The sequence below is a fragment of the Serinus canaria genome, chromosome 3 (assembly GCF_022539315.1).
Source record: "Serinus canaria isolate serCan28SL12 chromosome 3, serCan2020, whole genome shotgun sequence".
Classification (NCBI taxonomy): Eukaryota; Metazoa; Chordata; class Aves; order Passeriformes; family Fringillidae; genus Serinus; species Serinus canaria.
In genome coordinates, this window is record NC_066316.1 from 50493598 (window position 1) to 50521120 (window position 27523).

At 38.6% G+C, this 27523-nt stretch overlaps 1 protein-coding gene across 11 annotated transcripts in view; it reads right to left on the reverse strand.

The window, feature by feature from the left end:
• The window catches only part of REPS1 (RALBP1 associated Eps domain containing 1), a 63860-nt gene extending 36636 nt beyond the window's left edge, over positions 1-27224 (reverse strand). For 4 of the 11 annotated variants that reach the window (XM_050973214.1, XM_050973213.1, XM_030236294.2 and 1 more), the window contains exons 1-3: positions 26933-27220; positions 11434-11557; positions 7315-7514 (exon numbers count right to left, since the gene is read on the reverse strand). In XM_050973214.1, the coding sequence (XP_050829171.1) occupies positions 7315-7514; positions 11434-11557; positions 26933-27085 (477 nt within the window). In that variant the 5' untranslated portion in view covers positions 27086-27220. Of the gene's footprint in view, positions 1-7314; positions 7515-11433; positions 11558-26932 lie in introns of all 11 variants that reach the window. The other 7 variants (XM_009092801.4, XM_009092800.4, XM_030236291.2 and 4 more) reach the window with 4 other exon arrangements.
• Positions 27225-27523: the final 299 nt, after the last annotated feature.

Consider the following 27523-nt stretch of genomic DNA (forward strand, 5'->3'; position numbering starts at 1 on the left):
TTAAATAATCTCATATATATTGGCAAAGAGTGTTACAAAATGGCTGGGAGCAATACTAATTCACTTCAGCTTTTAACTGAGGGATCAGCTGACTGCACAGTCCCTGTTACTGTTCCTCCACAGCACCTCCAGCAACTCAATATACTTTTTTTTGTTGCAGCTACATGCCTTTCTGAAATTTGCCTGAAGATTTCTCCTTGTTGTATCTAGTCAACAGATTTATTTTCAATAGCAGGACATTCTTATCCTCAGTGGTATATGGGGGCAAGAGGAGAAGGAGCCAGGGTTTCCAAAGTGCCACTTTGCAGGCTGGAAAACGGAGCTGAGGTTGAAAGGCTACTGCGCAACAGGTGATAGGTGGAACATGACACTGCATCACTTAAATCAATGAAAAGCTCCCTCTTCCATTAGCTTTTATACAAGCCATCTTTTATCAAACAAGATTTGAGGGACATTTGAAATTTTTTAGACAAAACATCATGGAGTAAATGTAGAGAAAGCTATGCTTGGACACAGATGTTATTCATTTAATCCAGTACTCTTACAAATCAGATGGTCCAGAAAGACACAGAAGAAAACCTGAGGCAGACAAATGTTTGATAGACTACCTAGAGGAAACGACTCACTACTTCCAGTAACTGCATGTGAACATTAAAACTTGACACACAGTCATCATGAAGCAGCCCTGCCCTAGGCAGAGAACTGTGACTCTTCAGTAAGCCTCTGCCTAACAGCTGGTCTTATTGTAAATATGATCCCCAATTTTAATTCTTCTAAATCTTTACTATACATGTGGTTCATGCGACTCTGTAAAGCATGTAGTGACAGTAATCAAATCATCAGCAGCACAAACATAGGAAATAATTAACTTGGTCCTCAGCATACAAAACAACATTATATCAGAATTCTGAATATGTACACATTTCCCAAATTGATTTGGAGCTTATAGACTCCAAAGCAATTAAACAGCAAAAGCACGTCACCAGCTCTGATGCCAAACTTCTGGAAGGTGGACAATCCACATTTTTAGCTGTTCTGTCAATGGGCACACATTCCCAAATCAGTTTAAACCAAATTTAGACAGCATTGCTCTGGCACCATCTTTCCATTGCACGATCCGGTCACCCACAAATACCACTCATGGCATTCATTCACCTAGCTAACTAGAATCTTAAGAGAGCTAATACCTTTAGTTGGTTTTTTTAAACATATTTTTATACACACACACAAATATGTGCATATATAGCAAATGTCTTGGCCAAAATGCTGATGGCTTGATGCAAGTGTAAAGAAGATGAAAGCCAAAAAAGGCTGGGGAGGAGGCAGGACAGTAGAAATACTGACTCCCATTCTAAAGCAGTCATGGGGAAACACAGCGAGTAGAGATTTACTGAAAATGCAATTATATACAGGTTACCCCTTGCATATAGGTTATTAACTATTTATCTGCTTTTACACTGGATAAAAGGTTTTCAGTTTTACCTAGAAAACATGGTTTATTGTACAGTTTCCACTTCAGTTTTGTCTTGAGCGTCACATTTTTACTAAAGAGTCAGAGTAGTTTTATCAGAACCAACTTCATTCTCAGCTGCAATGCACATTTGCATAAAGTGAGAGTGTTTTGAGAGTTTATGAAAGCATTTGTTGGAACTGAGCAAGTAGGGTTCTTTGCTTTCACCTGTCAATGTACTAATAAAAGAAATTAATTTTCAAAGTTTGAAAAATCCAGAATCAGATTTTTAAAAGATAATTAGGATACAGAACCTTACTTATCTGCTCTCCCAAATGGTAGCATATAAGAACAGTTTGCATTATTTAGCTTACTGGTAGCTCAATTTTACTCAGTGTCTGCAGACTGTAGTAGATGTTTATTAGATCAGCTTCTATTAAAATCTTATTCTTATAATTTTTTTAGTATTTTCAATGCAATTACATTTGAACTACTACCTTTCATTTTCCCTCTCGACAAATCTTAATAAAAATCAAAGCAATTACAACATTCTGTATTTTACTATGTTAAGCCACTTATTTTATCTGATTTTAATGATTCCAGAAAATATCTTAATAAAAGCATGTTGACATAAATGGTTAACATTTTCATGTCAAATCAAACTAATGAGGACATCTTTGTCGATAACTAATAAAAAAAATGTTATGGCTACCAGGCAAAAATTAAGTAGCACATCTTAATTAAGAAAAAAAAAGTCATGTTTTTAAACACTGTAAAAAAGCATTTTTGTCAGACTGGAATTACAAAACTGAGACCTAAAGTACTTGCAACTTGGATATTTTTGAACTGACAAAAGGTCACTAAAAATAGCATGTTAATTAAAAAAGGTGATATATGACTAAAGAAAGAGCCTTAGTGAACATAAGTCAAATAAACTGGCTTAAGGCAGCACAATAATGTGCTAAAGGGACAATACTGTCCAGAGGGATCTCAGCCTCACAAGGGCACTATAAGCATACGTGAGACAAATGAGATTATAAACCTTTTCCTGGGTTGTTCACTTCAGGCCAGAAGAAAACTGCCTAACGAGAATTCCAGAGGCAACAAAGCCAGACATGATATCTCAAGAATAGTTTTAAAGGTGTTGTAATCCAGGCCCTGACACCACCCAGCCTGCTTATGAGTTAAGTCACGAGATTCATCATGAAAAAAGATTTATTTAGAGATGGCAATTGCACTGTAGAACCCAGGTATTTTTAGCCAACTGGCCTTCACACCAAAGAACACAACAGCCCAAGGTTCAATGAGAACTTCTCCACTTGCAGCACTATACAGTTTCTAAGATAGGATGTGTGGTTCAGCCGATTGAGGAAAATAATAATTAAACCAGAGACAAATGAAAAAGGGATCAATCATAGCATGAGAAATGATCCTGGTGTTTTTGCATTTTCCTCAACAAAGGAACTGCACTACATTTAACCTGAAGCTGAGCATTACCTCAGCAGGGTGTCATACAAGATAGTTCCAACAAAGTGGAGGTTAATACAAGGATCTAAGGTGTAGAAGAACTGGCTATAGAAGGGGCAAAGCTGGATTGTAGAAGAATGGAAATTACAAGATGAAGGGAAGTTTCCAATAATTCTCTTGAATGACTGATTTGGACAATAACCTAATTTGATATTTTAGGGACTCGATTATGCACACTACATAGCATGCTTACAAATTGTAACAACAAATGTAAGGCAGCAGACAGATGGATCCCTTTCAGGACATAGGGAACAGTCAGCTATCAAATTTTAAAACATAAAATACAGTTTTTCTTGCATAATGAATGTCACTACTAAAGGCCATAAAGAGAAGACTGGGTGCATAGGTCACGGATCAGACCTCTAAAGTATGTCAAGTATGACAGATTTGCTTTATTCACAGCTGCCAAGGTATAGGAGGTGAGACATATCAAGCAAAGAACCCTACCAAATAGTATTAATACTGGTCAAATATCACTTGGAACAAGAAATACAAATGTTGTAAAATATTTTCAATAAATGCAAATTCAAATTGGATCACAGGCAGAGAAGGATTAAGGATTACTGGTAATGACTTTATGAAATGAAACTGAGACTGTGGATTGTTTTGTCAAGCAAAACAGAGCTAAAGTGGAATGCAATAGTTTTCCAGTAAATACTGGTAGGGCCCTGCAGCAAATACTAATGACAAAGTTGTTAAATGAACAGGCTGAGTTAAGTGGGAATTCCCACCATATTCCCATGAATATTCCTACTAAGGTCCTGGAACAGCTTTCCCCAACAAAGCCAGTGTGGAATGAAAGGCTTTGCAGTTTCAAGAGAAAACCCCTCTTATAATAATTCTTATTATTATAAGAATTTTTAAAAAAAATTCTTATAATAATAAAATGATATATGAGATCTTTTCCAGTTCCATGCTTGTACACCAGGTATATTTTATCTGTAATTACCTATTCAATCTACAAAACAGAAGTGCACAGAAACAAGCTACCAGAACTACTAGCGGAACCTTAAAATAAAATCACACTGGTTCTCATACAGTTGAAAGAATTGAAATTATCAGATTCTGTCTGCTATGGGTACCACCAAATTTGAGCTTCTCCTCCTAAGGCTCCATTGACATAGCACTAAATCAATATGATCTGGAGTGCCAGTAATATGCTTAATGAACCCATAGGCAGAGGAGTACCTTCAGCTTTACTTTTTATTTTCACAGGAGTATAGCAAGTTTCAGCCTGTAAGCGTTCTATTGAAGCTAAATACCCCCTTTCCTGGAAAAGGGGTAAAAGTCTCCTAAAGCAGTACCTGATCAACATCAGACCATACTAAAAAAAACCTGAAAAAGGTATTTGGTTCCTGGCTTTAACAGCAAAACACAAAACGTCTCCAACACTGAGAACATTTAGTCACTCGTAAGCTACCTTCAGAAGATATAAAATTCCTCCTAATCTCAACACTGCAGCTCTTCTATGAAAGTTTTCAGTACACTAACATTTTTAGTAACATAGCTGCTACTATCAAGGTAGAGATATGTAGATGCTACTGTGGTAGCATACCTATGTCACCAAAGTGCTTGTATAGATGATGTCACATTGTCAGCAAAAGTGCTCAAATCTACTTAGCCTCTATGTTACAGGAAAAAGGAATTCTGTCAGAAGGGAAAAAAAAAAATTAAAAAATTCACCCAGTGTTTTATCTCCACTAGGATGTGTAGTTAACATGCTATCCAGTGAGTGATGGCATCTTTCATTACTCAGCTAGACTCCTAAAATCAGTTCTGCAGCTTCCATGACAGCTGAGCATGACTTCAGTCACCTTCTAACAATGTTAAAAAGACAGACTTCTGCCTAGTGCTATATTTATAAATTACAAAATCATTTTAGCTACTCCTTGGAAACACAACCTAACTGCTATTTCCTGATTCCCTGCCTCTAAGTAAAGTTCATTGAGGGAACTGCTGAAATAATGCATTGAAAAAGAAATAGTTTTACCTAAAACATTTCAGTAGACAACATACTCCGTAAAGTTCTTTTACATAAATTATTTGTGATTATAAGATATCATACTATGCATGACAAATCTCACCTGTACAGAAAGCTGCATCTAAATGAACCAGTTTTTAAAGATGAAGATACCTTATGATGCCATACAAAAAATATTCCAGCCATAGCATTTTAAGACACAAATGTACTTTCAAGTGCTGGTCACATTCTCAAAGCCACAAACGGTTTGAAGAAAAAACAAACCCCCAAATTTGCTAATGAGGAATCTAACAAGTACATGATAAACTCCATGAGTGAAATATCCAAGCTTAACTGACACACTCCTCCAGAAAGAAGAGTGATCCCAGAAAGATGACACATTGTGATTTACCTGTCAGACTTCATCTCTTCAAGTACTTATCGGTCAAAAAGGTGGCATGATAATTCAGAATCTGAAACTCCTTTTATAAATTTGAATGTTTGAATCTTAAACTCCTTTTATAAATTTGAATGATTTTATAAATCTGAATGGTATCTCCAGGTCAAGACAACTAAATCAGCAATTTCCATGAAAACATGGATAAAGCAGTACCCATCTTTTATAAAACAAACCAATTCGAGTATTTAAATGGTTAAGTGAGAAACCTGGGCTTAAGCTCCTTTCTCAGTTTATTTCTAACCTGGTAGCTGAATCACTAAGTATTAGATTGGGACAATAGGGCTGCTTGAGTGGGCTCATTGTACAGAAATGAGCACTAGACATAGATTGTTCTGCTTTACAACAGGGTGCACAATTAGACAACAGTTCCCCGATGTTCTAGACTGTGAAACTTAAAACTGCTGTACTAAATTTGTACTGTCTGCTACATTTGTTCCAAGCCGGCTTTCTGGGCCAGATTACTCCAAGAACTTAGATACAGAGTTTCTTTATTCTGAAGATCCCAGACAGACTCTTGTAAAAAAGAGATACCAAGTTGCTTTTATCAGCCAAAACAGAGAAATTAAATTGGGATGCACATACACTTTTGTGAATACGGGGCTTCTCTATTCTGAACTTGAAGACCTCAAACACCAGATTTACTTCGCTTTTTGTTATTTAACATTATGACACTACAGATTCCTGTACCAAATTACAACTGTTCACTAAATAAACTCAACATCATGACGGAAGCATGTAAAACACAGTTTCAATCCAACCGAAACCTCACAATCAGACTTAGGAAATTTGCAATGGGCAAAGTGCTTGGTAGCTCTCTCAAACACACCTAACCAAAACCGGACAGCAAAAAGCTATCTTGAGACCTAATGGTAGCTCTTTTTTCATTGTACTCCCCATCTTCTCTGTGAAAGAAAGGAAATGACAGCCAAACACTGATTATGGATTTCCTCTACTAATTCACTTTTTCTTTATATTGGATCAGTCAGGGCTATTTCCATAGAGACTAATAAATGTTTATGAGTGATTCCTTGATTCCCACAGAGACTACGGGACATTTGCAAGTTCTTCAATTCTTAACAAAATAAGCCCAGGAAAAAAGTACACCATGGGGAAGAAAACAGGTAATTCAATATATATACCCAGCAAAATTTAGCATTTGTACTCAGCTCTTGTTTGTAAAAAAGACAATCAGAAAGGATTCTCCATGGACAAAGAGCGTCGAGACTGTAAACCCAAGGAACTGTGTATGAGAAGGCACGGAGCTGTAAGTTTTTACAGTTTTCATTAATTCAGACATCTTGTCACTGAAGATGAAAGAACCGGTGAACAAAAAGTAATCAGTTTTCTCATTATTAAAACATAAGAAAAAGCTATTTGAAAACTGTGGTCTGTTTTTCTCGTTCTCATTGTTTCTCCTTAACAGTTAAACCACTGAACAACAAAATGTGAGGCAGAGAAAAGCAACTGCGAAAATTCAGAGAACTTTTTTTCTAAATACAGTATTTCAGATTTGCATGTATTGGAGCATGTTGAAGGACTAGAAGTTCAGTCTTCCATGGCACTCAGTTCCACTGTTCCAATGACCAGGAAACTGATGGGAACAATTTAATAAACAAGCTATTAATACCATAATGACTACAACTATATATTTGCCATCCTAACTCACACACTCAATTTCTTTTCTGTTTTAATTCTTTGTCCATTACTGCCAATATTTTAAAAATAGATATTAAGACCTCATAATAAATGTCTCCTTACATGCAAGTATTTCAGAGGCAGAGATGGTCTTCGTGTAATATATATAATTTTCTTAAGAAATTATTTTGAAAGTAACCTAGCTTAGAAACCCTATCAAATTGACATCTACACAGCAAAATAGTGATTAAAAATCCCACTTAATCTTTTAAGTTAATTTACCTGTTGATCAGTTGATGTACGCTGCTGAACAGCATCATGGCTCACAGAGCCTTTTTTGACTTGTATCCTGCCAGGTGGAGGAGGAGGAATCACACCTGAATAAGAAGCTGGGTTATCAGCATCTGAGGAATACAAGGCTGTGTGTCTCGACTCTTGTTCATTCTTTGACACAACAAATCTGGGAAGAGGGAGGTCCTTTACTGTTAAAAAAACACAAAGCAGGACATTCACTATACATAAATATGATGATTAAAAATAAAAACACTGTTCTATTTTGAAGATAAAATTTCTCATGTGACTCAATTCCTTACACACTGAGACTGCTGCTATAGTCAAGCCAACACTTGGCAGCTGGAAAAAGCAAATACCTATTCTGCATTAGACTTCATGATTCTGCTACCCAAGTCCTGACTTTGGTACACAAAGATGACTTCATATTGCTCCATCATAGCTTTGCATCACAACTGTGCATTAAATGCAGCAGCAACCACATAACCTGGATTTAGCTCATTTTTTGTTAGATTTGTCAACATTTCAGTACTGAAGCATGATTTTCAAAATTTTTCTACTATTTCTAGCACATATCAAGAACTAGGGTCTTCATATAGAATGTTTCACCAGCAAAACAAATGCTAAAATACTGCAGCCTACTCAGCATTATCTTTTGGTAAGCTAATGTCATGTTCATATTTACAAAAGATAATATAATCTAGCCGTACCAAGAGTGTGACTATTGCTTAAACACATCTATGCATACTTTTCTACAACAAAAGCTAAATTAGCTCATTTGGAATACTGGAAATACAACTGGAAATATTCCAATGTCACCTCATTCGATATGAACAACTAAAATACAAAGTTTCTACAAAATGCTAGGAAACCCATTAGCTTAATGTACCATGGTTCAGAGCAGCCCAACACAGAAATGAGACTATGTAAACCTTCAATTTCCCACTGCAAAACCTCTACCATTTTTCTCCCAACTGCAATCTTCTTAGTGTTCCACTTTGAATAAACCTAAATTGTGAATTTGCTGTACAGCTTATTTGGAAATTATGTCTCCAACACAAAATTACAAGCATGGCTCAAATTTAATTTCTCTTGCTGACTGCTTACGTAAATTACTTCTGGTACTGCGAATGAGTCAGTGGTACTACAACTACATTAAAATACAAGATGAAATTGCATACTGTTTATTACATGAGCATTGTACCCCATGCTGCAGCAGGAAAGTAACACAACTAAACAGCAAACCACGGCCAGCCAAAAAGTGAAAAAAGCCATTGCATACAAGTGAAAATGTGTATGTCTGCAAAACCAGGAGAATACAGACACCAGATGATCCAACTGACACGGGAAGTCTGTGCAATTGGCTGTGCCAGCACAAGTCACAAAATAATAGAGAACTCAAAAGAAACACAAAATATTCTACTATCTTCTTTAAAAGCAAGACTAGATAAATATAGGTTTGTTTCGCTGTACTAAGTTCCTACATGACTAACCTGCTATTTTTACCTCTATCCTCTCTGACTTTTTCCAGTAACAGCAGAAAAATCTAATTTCAACACTACAACATTTGTTACCATTCAGAAATCCCTCAATTATAGATGTGAGAACTGTCATGAATGGAACTAACCCTTGATATTGAGTATATTAAAAGAGTTCTCTGTACTCTTCATGCCCATATCCTAATATTTTTTTCCATCAAAACCTGCATTCCATACTTAAAAAATAAATATTGCTTTGAAATAGACACTGCTTATTCAAGTCTCATTTTTTAGCTTCCTGGAAGGAAAATTTTCTGGGACAAAGGAACAACAGCTTTGGAGGCTTGTAGCATAATAACTAATGCCAGTATTCTTACTCTACTGCCCATCTGAGTAATCAAAAGAGTACTTAAGAATCAGTTGGACCACACTTAGGTTAGACTTAGCATTTAACATTTGACTGAGCTTCCACTCAGCAATTCAGATAAAGCAAATTCCTTGTCTACTGACAAGACACACACAAAAAAACAAAAGGAAAAAGTAGGAAGGTGAAGGAAATTCCCATGCTAAAGAAGGAAGAAAATTTAAAAAAATCAATGAAACACGCATAAAATTGAGAGCTAAAAAGTAGATGTCCAAAAATATAAGCTTCAACTAATTTAAAATGTCTGAAGAGACAAAGAGTATACAGCTTAGTTTGGGATGGCCTTAACACTTTGTCTTCAAGACATCTTGGAGATGGAATGTGCAGAACTAAGTTAGCAAAGCTCAGAATCATTATTTCAGCCTGCATTTTAGTTGTTGAGTTAGCTGTTACAACAATGCTTGAATCATTCTAGAAGCAGGAAATTCATAGATAGGACTGGAACCACTGCAACCAAGGCAACAGACCATAGCTAAAAACAGTTAGGGTAAAAATAAATGTTCTCTCTATCGTACTTGGTTTATTTTGTAGCCTTGGAACCATTTACAGAAACTTATTCCTAGAAGTTCAGAAATCATTACAAGAATTTCTAAGATTGTCATTAATCAAGAAAATTATCAATGTGAAATTAAAGTTCCAATCACTGTTAACTTTTTAGCAACATATTTTATATTTTGAAATTAACTCTGTACTTTAATTATTTCCTTCAAAATTCTTGTGATTTCTCTTTTTTTTTTTAAATAGAAAAGCTCCTTCCAGCTAAGGTACCTTACATTAAAATAAAACCAAGATTACAAAATCCCTGTAAAAAGCCTACATACAGATTTGTCTTTCCCTTCTCCAACAGGAATTTTATGAGAAATTCCACAATTGTTTGATCAAGTTCCAGTTTTATCAGTATTAAGAGTTGAAGGTTCTGTTTCCAGCTTTCTGAATTTATGGCATTCTGCTACAACTTGCAAAGGCTTTAGATTAGGGAACACATCAGGAAAACTCTGTGTTTATAAACACACAGTGGCTTATAAACAGAAAGGGGCTTGAATACTAGCAAATGTTGACTAAAACAATGCACTTTTCCAAAAAGCTACAATACCCAATGATATCAGTATAAACAGTTTGTATGAGCCTAGAATAAACATAACTGTGAAAGTATACACAGTGATTCATTTCTTTTTTTATATAGCTTTGTCAAATACTTGTCATATCAGACTGTTTTTAACAGTCTCCTTAATTGCTGTTTAATCTATATTCTTTAGGCATAAAAACCTCCTAAGACTTCTTTTATTTACCAGCATATAAAAATCATAGCATTATTCTACAGAGATGAAATCTATTAGGAAAGTCACTAAGGCAAAACCATGCTCCAAAGATATTTTTAGCTTGTGAGTTGTGTACGATAATGCACGGGCTATAGTGCCTTAAAACTCATTACTTCATCCTCCTAAGTCTCTTTTCATCTTACAGAACAACAAGGACATGGATCCACTTATCTCCTTCAGAAGGCTACAGGAGAGCCTCACATCAAAGCTCTTCCTGCAGCTCTAAACCATCTTTCTAAAGTAAGCCTTCCTCCTGTTTCACCTATTTTACCACCCGCACCACAGCTGACCTTTGAAGACCTTTAAAAATAGGGTAACAGGTGATTTGGCTGACAATAGACTTCAAATATCCTTTACAGGTCATGTTTTTCACTAGGAAAAAATCTTAACCTAATCTTCATATTGGCTCTTAGAAGGGAAAAAACTGTCAAACCAAGTACAAAGAAATGTAATGTTAGAAAAGATAACCTTCCATCTGTCACAATAAAGGCTTTGGAAACCCAGCAGCTACAAAAGCCTGCAAATGCTGCATTCTTCTTCTCCTTCCAGTTTACATTACTCCTCTTAGTACTTCACTCAGAGGACATGGCACACAATGTCTCACATCAGTAATCTATAGAATTAACTTGCTCCTACGTAGCAAGGTACAAGTTGTTCATTCTTCCCATGGTGAATGCAATACTTATTCAAAGAGTAAGGTATTTCAACTTGTATTTACTGCACAGTAAGAACACACTCTTTCAGTTTCTCCACATTTTTAAATTAGCAATACAGATAAAGACATATCCCACTAATTTACAAGGGTACTCTGTAAGAATATGTGAGCCAACTACCAATAATTGCACTCAGCAACTCAATCCCCACTCCCCTGATGGATCCTGTGGTTTACCTGTATTTAAGCTTTCCACTCTTAGAGGGAGACCAGATTGGGCCACAGCAACAAGTTTCAAAGCAATGTAAAATTGACTTCTTCCAAAATAGCCAAGTCTTGTTGCACCACAGAGCTCCATAATCTGAAATGAAACACAGTTACTCATAGAAAGAAATTTTAAACACAACAGCTATACAGATTTCATACATTTCAGAGTAGCATGCCATGTTTTCAAACATACTGTGTGCATCCCACTCCACAATGATGACCTGCAATCTTACTGAAGGGCATTCCAGCTTGTGCCAGGTCACTGATAAGCTACTAAACACGACACACTCCTAATCAGACTCTCAGAGCTAAATGATCCAGGCTGCCTTTTTATCTACTGAGCAGTCTCATCTAGACTGCAATGTTCCAAATGAGACACAAAGATGCTCTTGGAATACCACAGTGAAACACTTGTTGAAGTCAACGTAGATGGCATCACTGCTTCTATTTCCTCAACCACAGTTCCAGACAACCTGGTGGACAAGTACTCTTGGTAATCCTAATTACTGTTTTCACCTTCATATGCCTAGAAATGGCTTCTAAACAGACTGGCTCCACAATTCCTCAGGGACCAAACTGCAACTGACCAGCATGCAGTTCCCCAAATAAATCTTCCTTTACATTCCTGAAGATGCCTGTAACATCTTTCTCCAGTCACTGAGACACAACCCAGATCTCCACAAGTATTCAAAGAGAAATATGGCTTGCAACAACATTAGCTAGCTCAACATGCTCAGAAGGATCCCATCTAATCCCATGGACTTGACATTTCTCTAGAGACCCATCATCTTTTTTGTAATACTACTAGTTTCTCTCCTTCAATCTCATCTCAGGCACAGAAGTCCATGAGACTTTGCCTGTTACCATCAGTGCAAAGAATCTCAGACTAATTTACATCCATGAGCATTAATTTTGTCCTCACCCTTCCCACATGAGCTCAGTCATGTTCCCTTATTGGCAAACCTGGTATCTTGTCACATCTGCTCATTTTCCTAACTACTGGGATGTACTATTAGTGAACTTACAGAAAGCTGACCTGAAAGGTTTCCCAGCTTTCAGAGGACACAGTGCAGAGGAGCCCTAGTTGCAGGCAAGTTCCAGCTGAAGAAATGAAGTTTCACATAGCAATAACTGAGCCACCCAATGCACAAAGCCTGTGTGCTTCAGCACCACTAGATCAGAAAACAGACTTCAGTAACTCTATCCAATGAATCAGATGAGTTTATCAACTCTAACTGAGCCAGATGCAGTTCAGCAAAAAACCACTTAGTTATCTCCTTGCCATGCACTAGGATTCTGGAACCTCATGAAAATTAGCTGCTATAAAACCCATCACAGGAAGGTGCAGGAAGTTGACACTTAATTCCAAAAAAGTCACAAGAGGATCAGCAGGTTTAGGTACATGCAGCTCAAACCTTGCTGGACAAAAAAATACTGCAATAATTCAGTTGTCTGTGTCTGCATCACACTTCACACATTGTCCCACAGCTCCTATGTTGTATGTATTTTCCCACTGCAGTATTTCTGCAGCATGATGTCTGGAGAGAAATCAGGGGATCACACACTAATTTCAACAGGTTGGTTGGACTACAGAAAGTTCCACCAGGAAAGAAGTCACAGTGTAACTGTCAGTGACAGATGACAATTCAAATAAAAACTGAGCCATTGACATCTAAACCTTTACTCAACCTAATGCCAAAAATAATTATCCTGAGTTTAAATAACTAGCAGAGCTAAAGGAGCGGAGATTCAAGAGACAGCTAGGAATCAAAACCAATGTGATAGCAAAAGCAATTCTTTTTTAAAGCGCTGTATGCTGGAAGACTGATGGAACATCCACATACTTGACTAGAAGCAAAATAGAAAAAGCTTGTGGATTCAGTGGCCTAGCACCAACAGATGAGTAAACCAGACTCTCACGAGTCTTATGAAAAGAAGCAATGAGAGAGGCATTTTGAGCTTATGGAATCATTAGGCAGTAATGGCTTTGTGCAATTTCAAAGTCACAGCTGAACTACAAACTGTCTTTTGTTGTCAGTACTGCCAGATAGAAAAAAAACTTCAGTTAAAAACTGAATTAGTAACTAAGCTACTTTGACAGGTAAGTATGAGAAAGGAAAAGCAAGCATGGATTCAAAGTAAATATATATAAATACACCAGATATAAGTATCAAGAAAAGCAAAAAGCTAAGGATACAAAAAAAAAAAAAAAAAAAAAAAAAAAAAAACCACCAAAAAAAACCAAAAAAAACAATACCCAAAACAAAAACCACCCTGTCTTCCCCCCCCCCCCCCCAAAAAAAGAATGCTCTGCTGCTGCTAAACGAGAGGTGTCAAATCCACTCAGAGCTAGCTAAAGGAGTCCTCTGTTTCAAATACAGAATATAACCTCATTAGAAACATGACTGAAGGTTGAGTAAAATCATTAGATGCAAGCACCTAGTGGGAACTCCTCTGCTGAGTGACATCATGCCCAAACATACTCAAAACAGCGTACCTGGAAATTCCCTGAAGCAGGATTTAAACAAGAAACAGGTAATAAGTTACACTGAATGGAGGAATAATAATAAATTATCAAATAACTGCTTCTCTGAGATTTAGGGCTTTCATCTGCTTAAGAAGAGAGAGGATAAGGAATTTCCCTAAACTCTTCAAGGAATGCAGAGCCACCTTCAAGACAAAATGCTTCACAATTGTTTTAATCTCCTTAGATATGAAGAACCTGAGGTCATACTACTGTAATTTACTTGAGTAAGGCAAACAACTCAGTAAAGCTCCAGAATTTTGAAAGCCCTCGATAAAAAAACACCAGAACCCCCCCCCAAACAAACAAAAAACTCACAAAACCACACCTCTGTACAGTAGCTGTGAATTACTAAATTGCATGCTCAGTCATGATACCACAAAAAAGTAACAACAGCATCAGAAATACCAGGAGTTGGCAGAAACCAGACATGGCTGGAAAGCAGTATGTTGTCAAAGGGCACTGTTTCAAGCAGATACCTTCTAGAACCCTTATAGGTTTCAAATAAATGGCCCCTGAACTTCAAGAGATTTGTGAACCTTTACAAATTCCAGGTGAAGTGGAACAAATAATTTCTCTATCAAATGCAGTGAAACACACTTCCCAGAACTCATGAAATCTCTCTGGGAGTGTCTTCCAGAATCTCACAGTCTCCCTGCCCCCAGGTTCTTCTACAAGGCAAATGAAGCCCATTATCTGTAAATATTATTCATGCAGAAGTAAAACAGTATTTAAACAGGGATGACTTCAATGCTAAAACAATAAATGAAGCAACATACATGCCACCTACACAGTAAAGATAAAAATATTTCATCTGCTTGGAGAGAGTTACTTAAGTACCTACTGTTCCATACCAGGGGGGTGGCAAGAGGCAAGACCTGAAGACAACTTTAGCTGGCTGGAAGCTAAAACAGACATGCTGTGTGCTGATGGGAGGGGGAGTGAACAAACTCAGAGGAGGGCCTTTTGTATCATCTCATCCAAACTAGGACATTGTTGATTAAAAAGAAGTCTTACACCAAGAATATAAACATGAAAATTGTTAAACAGAAAGAAACCCTACACAGAATCACACAACAGTTGAACTTGAAAAGGTTGTCTGGAGATCACTTGCTTCACTACCCCTGCTCAAAGCAGGCTCAGGAGGTTGCTTTGGACTGTGTCCAGTTGGGATTTTGAGTATATATATCCAAGCAGGGAAACTCAACAACCTCTCTAGACAACCTCCTTGAGTGATCACCTTTACAGTAACAAAGTTTTCTCTTATGTTTGAATTTAACAAAGACCATGAACAATTCCATGTAAACCATGCACCAGAAATACAAAATAAGTTCTCACATTCATTATACAATATATTTTTGATACAAATTGAGTTAAACCAAACCATATGAACATACTTGTGCTTCAGTATTTATAAAATGATTTTTACTGCGCATATTAACAACCTTTAAATGAAAAACAAGCATTACACTTTAGAAAAAGTTGTTTACTTAAGATACAAAAAAAGATAAAAAAATAAATATATCTTGCTTCAGTTTTGCTAGTTAATAAAAATGTGGACTGATTTAATTAATTTAATAAAAAAATTGTGGACTGATTTTAATTCACTTTAAAACTTAATAATGTATCATATCAACAATGTTATTTCTGTATCCCATACACTGTAGTTCATTGATGAGTTTTCAAACTGAAAACACATGAGAGAATGTTTTCCAACTTAAAACTGTATTGGAATACAACCTCAAATTGGTTTCTAGAACACACTGTCCTACAACGATGGTGTCCTGAAGTCATGTACTCCACTCACCTCAGCTACAACAAAAATTAGCCACATCTCTAATGTAATTCAGGGATGTGTGATGCAAGTTGAAAAAATATTTCCTCATCATTGCTACTGTAGTGGAAAAAAACCCCTGACTATCCCTACACACTGAAGAACTATGAAAATCTCCTTCACTTGTTTTTTCCTAGCTTGAATAGTTTCTGTCATTCCAATTCGTTATCTTCTAATCACATTACTCTGCAACTGCTGTTAGATCAATTCCTGTCACTTCATTTATCTCAATCTATCTCACTAATCACTGACCACAGCCTGGCACAGTTTTCCAACTACAGTCTCTCACCTATTGTCAACTGGATAAAGCAATACTGATTAGTCTGCTAATATTAGTTAGAATTTTTAACTTCTTTTCAAAGATATCACTTGAAGGTAGCTTCACAGATGCAACAGCTGCTGCACTGTGCAACAGGAACAAGACAGAGAACTGACAAAGATCCTTCTTTTGATGAGTTATTTTTAACCAAGTCAAGTCTCTGACCCCGTTCTTCACAGGGCTCCACAAAGCTTGGCACAAGGTGGGAAACAAATAATAAGACAATTGTAGACAGATAAAAAAAGAATGCCACTAAAAGAAACAGTCCAAGTATTGCTTTGAATTCTATGTTTTGACACATTGCAAACATTTCAACACTCTTACACCTATCCAAAGATCATTTGCAAAATGCATCTATGAAGGATAATGAATACTGCTATATTTAATATTCAGTCAGTTTGAAGCAGAAAATGTTAATGTGCTGCTGAACAGCAAGTGTAAAATTACCTCTAATATGTGCATTTATCTTGTTAGGTACTTAGGCATTGTAGTAAATATAGTTAATCAGTTGATACTAAGAATTCCAAGGCACAGAGTATATTTAGGGCACTGCTGTTCTCTGTTGCATAACAAATAGTAAGGTTTTACTGATTGTTCCATGAAGATACGTCTCAGCCGATTCCACAAACCTGGCTTCAGAACACAGGCTTTGAAAGAAATAAAACCAATACTGCTGGAGGACTTCCAAGACAACACACGCTCTCTGGCAGTGAACTATTTAGAGTCTCTTACTGTCTGAGCTTCTCCTAATTCTCCTTTGCCCTTGATTTTCACACTGCACAGATCCACAGTGGAAGCAGACTGCTAAAATGCCATCGGGAAGAAAAAGCTACTCATCCACTTGGACAATTAACTCTCTATAGATACTCAGAACTAAGATTTCCCATTCTACAGGTCATTCCAGGGTCAAACATACATCTGTTTCAGTTAAATGAAATTTCAGAATTAATCACATCAGAAATAACTAGCTGTTCAAAAAATGACCCAGTACTTTAGGGCTCAGAGGAATTATTCTGCCCCTGTACTTTGGGATCTGTTTTACAAGCATGCCCACTCCCTGAGTACAGGTTGTCAGATCTGGAGTCATGCTTTCACTTTGCTAATAGAAAAGCAGTGAAAATCACAGGAAATTTAAAACTCTGATTTATGACAGATAAATTCTTAACAAGTGAATATGCTGAACAACACACACAAACAAAAACCTCACAGAACTTTTATTATTGGTAGTGCTTTTTGAAACAGTTATATTTAGGTAATTGCTGAACTTGACCCATTCCAAAAGCTGCCTGCAACACCTCTTGTTCCTGGTAGCATGTAGATTCCTAGTGCATCACCTTCATTTATTAAAGACACTTCCTAATGCAGTAGTAGCTTTTTGATTTTTCCATTTGCAACCAAAATTTGTGGTCTTACTAACAGCTTCTGCAAAAGCTGTTACAATCTCTACACATCAATCTGACTTGCAGAGTCTCTCATGCAGAGCTCTATGGCTCTCCAGAGGTCAGTAATTCTCTTCTGATTTGGTAGTACATGGCAACCACCACCACTCATCAATCCACAAAGAAAAGGTAGATGCACCCTACATGCAACTGACCCTGACTTAGAGGATCCATTTTTCCAAATATCTAGAGTAACTGACTGTCCTACTTGACTACAACTCAAAGAAAATGTTGTCATACACCCTCAAAAACAGGGCAGAATAAAGAATTCTACACCCTTCTGATATGTTCAGCAGCACCAACAAAGGGAAATACAGATAGCCAGATGAACACTCACTTAGAAGCAACTACCATTCTCCCAAGTAAAAAGTCACACCTGGTAGACTTCAAGGCAGAGCTGCTCTCTGCTTGCATTAAGACCTTCTCTACTGCTTTTTCTGTAGCACAGTAGGTGCTCATGAGAAAGATACTTCACAAGCATAAATGGTAATAAAGTAGCCAGAAGAACTGGAAATTAAAAAAAAAATCTGAAAGCAAAAGACAGCCTGGGGAACTACAAGAACCATTTCTCATTTTTGATGCATAGAGGCTCTTTTAAAGTGAGATATTCCACATACCTGTGTTCTCTTACTATGTAATTCTACATTACTGCTTAACCTAAATAGCTCCTCCCTCCTCTGCTCTCAGCTGCAGTTCCCCATTCCTGAGCAATAACTGCTGCTTATCTGTCTGGTAACACAATGTGATTACTCCACTCAGCAGCCAACAAAAAGTTACTGTGTTAGTTATTTTCTCTTTTATTAAACTGAATATGTCTACTGTACAACCAACAAACACCTCAGCAGAGCCTCAGAAGTTATTTACTCACAGGCTTTATTTACAATAGAAAAAGTACATTTTTTATGAACAAACTGCAATGAATCTTATAGCATCTATCTCTCACTGGTCAACATCAGCTAGCTGGAACTTGGTCTTTAGGTTTGCAGTTTATGTTTTTGACAAGCAAAGCCTGAAGCAGAAATGGCAAACAAGCCCCAGCTGACACACACAGAATTACATTATTTGTCTGTAATCTTTTGAGGCACTTGGTCATATTCTTGCAATAATTGAAAGTCCAGCTGAATACTTATGAAGGCTAACCAAGTTTGCCCTAACTTTAAGCAAGCAAACCTTAGTTTGCTTGTTCGTATAGTTGAAGCTTATGTGAGTAAATAACTTCTGAAGCTCCGCCGATCTTCAAAACAAAATTTATCTTCCTTAGCATAAACAAATGAATGGAATTACTTGCATATAATTATGAAGAAAGCATCTAGCTTCAGCAAGCACTGGAGAGATACTTCACATATATTCTAACTGTGGATACTCCTACCATGCAGCATTAAGTTGAATATTTTTCCCGTAATACTAAAAGCTGAAGAGAGAAGCATTTATACAGACATTTTCAGTCTTTTCAGACCTTCTCTATAATTGAAGCATTCCAGTGATTGATATTCTTTGCTAATAATTATTTTCTTACTTTTTCAGTTTTAACATTTTCCCCACACATCACCTTCCATTATTATGCCAGAACAATACTAACAGAGAAAAAAACCCCAAATGAGCACAAGCTTCTGGTTCTTTTGCTAATTTAAAACAAAGATTAACGCTTTCACTGGTCCCAGATTTAGTGGTCATGCTATGGCCTGGGCAAATAGGACTGTTCTGGTCTGTTTCTGTTATTCCTGAGCACATCCATGCAAGTTTACCTGAAGCTACTATGTCAATTACTTTACACTCCTTTCCCATCCCAGTCTTTTTCTTCTCAGAGTATCAATCTGAGCATTGTTAATTAGTTACTTAGCTTTGCACTGCTCTATTTCTCCCACTGAGGCCAACAAGCCTTAACAATGTGTCTATCAAAGTTTAAACAAACCTTGGTTAAAGTTCTAAAAACTGCACAATTACAGAGCTGCACTTGAGACTCCACTGTTAACATTAGGTCTTAATTTCTTTTAAGATGCTTCAAATCAGAAAAAACAAGTCATTCACACTATTGTAACAATAACAACAGACCTTTCTACAAAATTCCCAACTACTCGTCTGCAACAGGAGTATGTCAGCACCTAATGCTAAATTTTACACAGCTCAGTCCTGGTCATCCTTTTCTGGGATTACTGAAGTTGAAAGATATGTTCAAAACTGAGCCTACTCACTGCTCTGTTTCCATACTTCAGAAGCATTTTAGACGTCAGAAGTCAATCATTCCAGAAATTCAGGTCAGACTGTCATCTTTTCCAAGTCTTTTAACCTCTCAAAACACAGTTCCTATACATAGTCAGACATACCTAAGTTATGCTGTATTTTTTGTATAACAAGTGTAGGGATAATTTAACTCTTCAGACACTAACCCCAGGTGGAAAAACAAGCAAGTCATAAACATGATCACTAACTTGACACTTTAATTTAGAAAGAATGACATTGCTGGCTTAAGAATATCCTTATGGTCAATAGAAATGCTAAAGGAAAGAGAAAGAGAATAAGAGGGAAATATACTCTTACATTAATTACTTTTGGAAATCCAGTGAGAAATCTGATAGCCAACATATTTTTCCCACACTCACTTCTGACTTCAAACTAATTTTAAAGAACAGCAGAATTCCAATGTGACATCTAGGAATTCTACAAGGACTAACCTAAACCAGCAAATATTTATGACCAAACAGGTAGAAAACTTGTCTGCAAGGACTAATATTTTGAGAGCTAGTAAATACAATTGAAAAGTCACATAGACTGCCAACAACTTACTGTCCTGTAATTTCACAGTATCTGCAGTAACATTTACTGAAGATTAGACTAAGATGAAGGCATGTTTGCCATTTTTCACAGTCAGTCAAGTACTTAAAACTTCTAACATGAAAGAACCACTTTTAGCGGTAAAAGATCAAATTTACAATCCATAATTTCGTACAGCCAACTTGATTTCGTACAGCCAACTAAGACAGCTACATTTGCCAAAGGCCCTGATATTTCCAATTCTAGAATTCTATCCAGTTATGTCAGAAAGGATATTAATCACCCCTGCTGTCATCTGACAGCATATTTAAAAAGAAAAGAATAAACTCTTTTCAAACTAAGCTGAGCTGTGATACTTGAAATTATCTGAGTGCTGTGTTGGCATACAGAATTATGAACGAATGATTTACTACATAAGTGACTGTACAGTATGAATATCAATTTCTAAGGCTCAAAACCAATTACACCAAGAATTCCACTAAAAACAAATATAAGTCTAATAGACTTAATCTAAAGTCCTAAAGTTTTGCCATAACTTCCTACCTTTTGTTTCAAAAAACAATGACTGCTCTCTTCCTAAATGCTGCTGAGATATGAGACTGCTCCAACTAATTAACTGTAAAAATAAATTAATTTTCAGCCCACTACAGACTCTGTGAAAGTAACATCAGTAATGTTTAAAAAAACATTTTTACCAGAATTCTGCAGAAACTCAAAGCATAATTCACAGGATAAATAGCAGATTAAAAGCCATTCCTGGCACTAGCAGAAAGTACACTCTTATGTATCTCATCAATAAAAGGAATCAAAGCTAACTTATTGCTCAGCTGAAAGGAGAATACTCTATTACAGTGACATTTGAAGGGAAAAAATAGGTGATTCACAAATCAGATATTTTTAACTGCAGATCCAGTCACAACAGGTTTTTAGCAACTCTTTTTTACTAAATGAGGACTGAGATACCGCATAATATATGTGTGCAAACATATTTTATATGAAAATATATAAACATGGAAAATTATATGTAAATTAGGTAACATTATAGTCATAAGTCTACAGATTCAACCATTTTATGGTGCTCAGGCTAAAAACATACTACAGATTAGTAAGAAAATTGCTATAGTTAGAGGTATCTACACTGGAAGAATACCTTGATAATAGTCTGTAGTGAATATTGCCTCCGAAGAAATCTAAATTAATTTTATATATTTTCTAAGTGACATTTTAATATAAGATTCAAAATAACAAAAAAACCCCAAACAAACAAAATGTATGAGTTGGATTAAATAAAGTGATTTTTTTCATTTCAGCTTGTTACACACTAGTAACAAGGTCAGTATTAGAGAAGAAAGCTTTTTACATGGCATACATTTTTTTTAAGACCTAAAAGTGCTATTTTAAATATACTCCAAATTCCTATGACTGAAAGGATGGAATGAAAATTGCCATGTATAAGGAATTCTGATTTCTTACCCCATCAGCTCTGAAAGAATAACAAATCCAGCAAATTATCCAGAATGAATTTGAGTCTTCTGCATGTCTCTACCAAACAGGCAATCCTAAGCATGCCCCGGCTCAGCTTCCATTCAAAGTTGACATTTAATAGACCCTACTGATTTGACAAACAGGTAGTCTTTCTGTAGGAAAAATTCACTGAAACAGTAACTGCAACAACACAATAATTGCAAACAACCTGTTATTTTCTTAGATCTGTTTCTCTCTACAGCCATTTTCCAACAAAGAAGCCAACATTTTAAATCAAGAACCTGCAATTTCATTTTGTCATGTTCTGCCTATGGATAGTAATTCCATTTATAATTGTGCTGCTTGTCAGCAAATGAGCTCTGGCATTTGAGAGCAACACCACTGCATCTTCTGTTCCCTCTGTCTGCCAAAAACTGCCACCCCAAGAACAGAAGGAGCACATGCCTGCATCTCAGAGTATGGACTTCTCAATGAAGCAGCTGCATCATGGGTACACACTTTCTTACACCAAACTCAGAGAGTTGAGGTAGACAACTAGAGTGTAATTTTTCCTATCAATGAAACAAGAAGAAGCAAAACTAATCTGTCCATAAAGACTCCTTAAAAAATGAACAAAAAGCTTGAAAGTGGCTAACAAGAGCCAAAATAGCTTTACACTAGGTTTTTAAAGGACTAATGGAAGCTTAGTTAATTGAAGTAACTGGGCATAACCATGTGATTCATCTGTTAAAGACTTTCGAACACTAAAATAGAAGTTAGGTAACACTGCTGTACAATGCCAGCACTGAAGATGACAGTTCATTCATTTTAGAGAAGATATATGCCAATACTCACACATTTGTAGTTATATAGTAATGTTGTATTTTAAAGCAAGATGCTCTGACTCATTAATTTCAGATGAGTATCATATGAACCACTGACTTGCTTCTTGTCTGGTGAAGTTTCTGTGATTCATAATGAAGAGTACAAATTCAGAAAACATTCTGTGATTAACTCACCTAAGAATTCTACAAATCAAATGGAACAGCTACTATATTCATTCCATACACAAGTAATTAATTTCACAACACATTTTTTGGCCAACTGTAGCTTTTACAAGCAATTTCCCCACCACTGCAGCAACACCAAAAATTGACTTTATTAGCATACATACACGAGCATTTTAGATCAGATGTGAAACATGCCTTTGAAGCCAATTTCCCTGAGCACGGTCCTCTGTGCAGCCACTCCAGAACAGGCAACTACATTTCTTTTGTATCAAGGCACATAAGGAATCCAGCTAACATCCAGAGCACAGGACCAGGCTGGAACTCTAGCAAAGGGAAGCTCCTGATGTGCCTAAATATGGTGGATGACAGCTCCTCAGGATCACTCTGTTGTGTCATGCTGCTTGCACACACAAACACCAACGCACACACAACTGAGACGCAAGATGAGGCAAGTGAAAACTGCATCTGACACAACCTTCTAACTTTTGGTTGAACAAGCTCCCTGGACCAGCTCCCTGTCTGTTCAAAGGAAAGCCAGAGCCAGCTCCATCTTCCAGGGCTTTAAGCTAACAAACCCCATGCCAGGTCACAACTAACATATCCAAATGCTCTAGAACAAAGAAAGTTCTCTACTTCCCCTCTGTTATATAGTTTTCCTGCCTCCTTTCTTGTGCTAGCACTGACATTCATTCAACCCCACTGTCACCTGATACAGAGTTATAACCAACAAAAAGCTATGATTAATTTTCTGGCCACAACAGCACTGGACAGGCATGAATGTCTTTGCAAGAAGGAACACAAAGCTGAGGGAAGACGGGAGCACCTTCTTCAGTGCCAACTCACCATTAGATTTTTGTCAGCTGCAATGTGAAACCACACCCTGAGAGTGATCTGAAGACTCTTAACCGTTGTGAAGTAGCTGGACTTCTTACCCCAACACACATACTACTGTTCGCTCTTTTATGCAAGTCTTCTACCTTAATGCTCATAATGTGCACAAAAGAGAAGAAATGTGAGCTAATAGAGACTGATGTTCTGACACATGCATCTTTGGTATGGTATTTTATTCTGACAACAAAGCTGTCCTTTTGTAGATGTGTTCAAAATAGACATGTAGCTTTTCTTTTCCAGGATGCTGTAGCTCGGCATACAACACCCGTAACTGTTTCAGTCTTCTATATGTTCATTTATCCCCACTAAACAGGCAGCTGACAGTGTCCCTCAGAGGGAGAAATGAAATTGATTAGGAACAATGAGACACACATTTGCTCCTGTGAGACAGATCTCTCACAAGGACGCAACTCTCCAAAAAAGGCTGCACATATATCCACCCTTTATACAACAGATTTGCAAGTAAAACAAGTTATGAGGCAAAAAATGCAACTGTCAGACATTTTCATTTCCAATGGAATAAGTTCTGAACTATTCAAAAGGTACCATCAACCTGTATTATTGAAAAGGAAAAACTCAAAGTACTTCCTCATGACTCCTTGGTCCCCTTGAGCTTGAAGAGCAACCATTTTACGCTATGTTTTGCACACCTACAAAAGTACTTAGCATTCATGTGACCAGTACTACACTTGCATTCCAAGATTATGTAAGGATTGGGTAACTGAATCAAGTTCATTTCCCCACAAGCATCAGGTGCTTCAAATGAACAGGTAAAAACACAGCACCCACATGGTCAAAAGAAATTCCACCTCCTTCACAAGCTTTCTTTATTTCTTAAACTATTTCTCATCTTGAGGTTTAAGTTACATAGTCTCAGCTTTCAAAGCATCAAATGCAACTTCCCTTACAAGAACCCCAATACAATATATTCATGCCTGTGTTAACCTGGTTTAGAGCCATACCTTAAGAACAATGCAAAATAACTAGACAACTAAATTATTTTCAAACTACAAGGTACTTTAGAGGTGACCAACTGTGACTGCACAAGATACTCATAATGGGTCAAACTGCTAAGGGCATTTCAACTTTCTTTGTACTATTTACAGTCTCATTCCTCAGGCAATCTAATATCTTGTTTGCCATTTTAACTGCAAGGTTCTCCTTGAGATCACTAGAGTGATAAGCCAGGTCTGCTTCTTGAGTTAATTTATTTAGGACCCATGGAATGACGCCTGAGTAGTCTCTCTTCTTCAGATGCAGTCTACTTTGCAGGAAAATATCTGACCTCCTCTGGAAAAGATAAGGATATAATCTGTGGACACTTGTTTTTAGAATTCCAGATCTTTCCAAGTTCTTGCACTAAATTACTGCATAAAATAAAATCTCTAATACTAGCATACTATACACTGATTCAGACAAGTTTTATGTAAAAGAAATTTCTAAATAGAGCAAAGATGTAAACATTCACTTTCCCTGGGATGATTTTTCTGAAACTGCCTGGCCACACACAAAAAGCAGCCATGGGTGGCCCTTCAGAAACCTTACTCATAATACTGAGCATGCAGACTCTCCTACCATTAAGTCCAGTCTAGCAAGTCATCAAATAAGAGATTACTGGTTTTACCAGGAAGAACCATTTCTTATTCAACCCTCTTCCACTTCATTCTGTCTTAAACTCATTTTAACTAACCAAGCTGGGAGGCCCAAAACACACCAACAATAGCCCTAGTCAGTAAGTGTTTTCCTGGCACTGAATTTCAGTATCCTGCAATTTATGTTTCTAGCAACAGTAAGTTTAATACTTTGATAAAAGGGCTGCTTATCTCACTAGGCTGAGGATGAAGCCGCATAAAAGGCGGCATGGCTTTCTAAATACAGCTTTACCCACAGCAGCTTAAAAGACTATGTAAACTTTAAAGCACTGAACAATGACAGAGGGAACTGCAAAAGCAGCAAATTATTACAAATAGCTGTTTGTAAGAATGGTTCACTGGGAATACGTTCCTCAAATAATCACATATGCACACCAAAGCAGACTTGCCCTTTCCTATGCAGGTAGCTCTGCAATACTGCTACACATCTTAGACATAACCTAGCCAAGGAAGTGCTAAAACCGTGCACATACATACTGCAAGTATGGGCCCGCATCAGTCTTAACACCACATTTTTTGTTTTTAGAAACATTTGGCTGACTACAGGTAAGTTAATACCTGCCAGCAAGTGATGTCCATAAAAGACTGCACGGCTTAGGTAAAGTGGATCAGGGTCAGTAGCTCCCAATGACACAAAACCAATTTCTTTCTATGCTGCTCTTCATCAGCAGATCATGGGGACAATTTCACTCACCCTCAGTTTTACAGTCTACAGTTCTCACGCTGTGGATGGCCTCTGTTGGCACAGGATATTTTCCTACCAGTTGCTGGACACTGCCAGCAGAGACATCACCAGCCCCTTCCCAGTCCTGCATTCGGAGGTGCATAAGGGGAGAGGGGGCTGGGACAGGGTGCACAACTTGCTGTGCCCCCTGCCCTTCCCTTGCAGCCAGAGAGGCTCAGGTGGTCAGACAACTGCTCCATCCTACTGGGTCCAGCCCTGGGCTCCTCGGTACAGGAATGACAAGGAGCTTAAACAGGGAGTCAGTGGAGAGACACAAAGGTGATCAGGGTCTGGAGCTCTCTTATCAGGACTGCCGGAGCAGGGCCTGTTTAGTCTAGAGAAGACTGAGAAAAGATCTCATTAATGCACATAAATATCTCAAAGGGGATGGTGCCAGGCTCTTTCCAGTGGTGCCCAGCGACAGGATGAGGAGCAATGGCCATGAACTAAATCACAGTAAGTTTCACCTCTACACGAGGCAGAGCCTCCTTACACCGAGGACAGCAGAGCACTGAACCCGCTGCCCACCGAGGTCGCGGCGTCTCTCTCTCTGGAGACACTCAAACCCCACCTGGACGCGTTCCTGTGTCACCTGCTCTCGGTGACCCTGCCTCGGCAGGGGTTTGGACGAGATGATCTCCACAGGTCCCTTCCAACCCCAAAGATTCTGTGATCCCCGAGTCCCCGCCGGCGGGACCCCCCCTGCCCAAGGGCTGCGGGGCGGGCAGGGGGCGCGGACCGGGCGGAGGGGAAGAGCAGGGCCGGGCCGGGGCCATCTCGGCACGACGGGGCGGTGCCCGGGCCCGCCGACCCCCGGGGGCGCCGCGGCGGCGGCCGTACCTGCATGACCACGTCGTTGGGCAGCTGCGCGGCGCGGAAGAGCTCCAGGACGCGCCCGTTGGACGCCACCTTCTTGGTACTCTCGGTGTCGCAGTAGGAGAAGAGGTCGCAGTAGTAGCGCTGCTCCGCCTCGCTCAGCGTCATCCCCTCCATCTTTTAGCGCCGTGGATCATCCGCATCCGGCGGCGGGGCCGGGGACAGGCGGCGGGGCGGCGGCGGTGGTGGGGGGGGGCACACACGGGACACACGCGCCGCCGGCGGCCGCGCGCGGGCGGCTGCTCGCACCTTCCCCCCGCCGCCCGCCCACGCGGCCGCGCGCCTGCGCGCCTCCCCCGCGCCTGCGCGCGCCGCCTCCCGGAAAGGGAGGCGTGGGGAGCGCCCAGCGCCGCGGGCAACCCGCCCCCTCCGCGCCGGCGGCGGCGGCGGAAGCGCTGGGCTCAGGGGCGGGGCTAGCGGGGAGAAGGCCCAGCGACGCTCCGCGCGGCCCCCGCCCCGCCCCGTGGTGCCGGCGCCATCTGCGGCGCTCTGGGGGCGGCGGTGGTGGCGGTGGTGGCGGTGGTCCGCGCGCCCCGGGCCCGCTCCGTGGCCCGG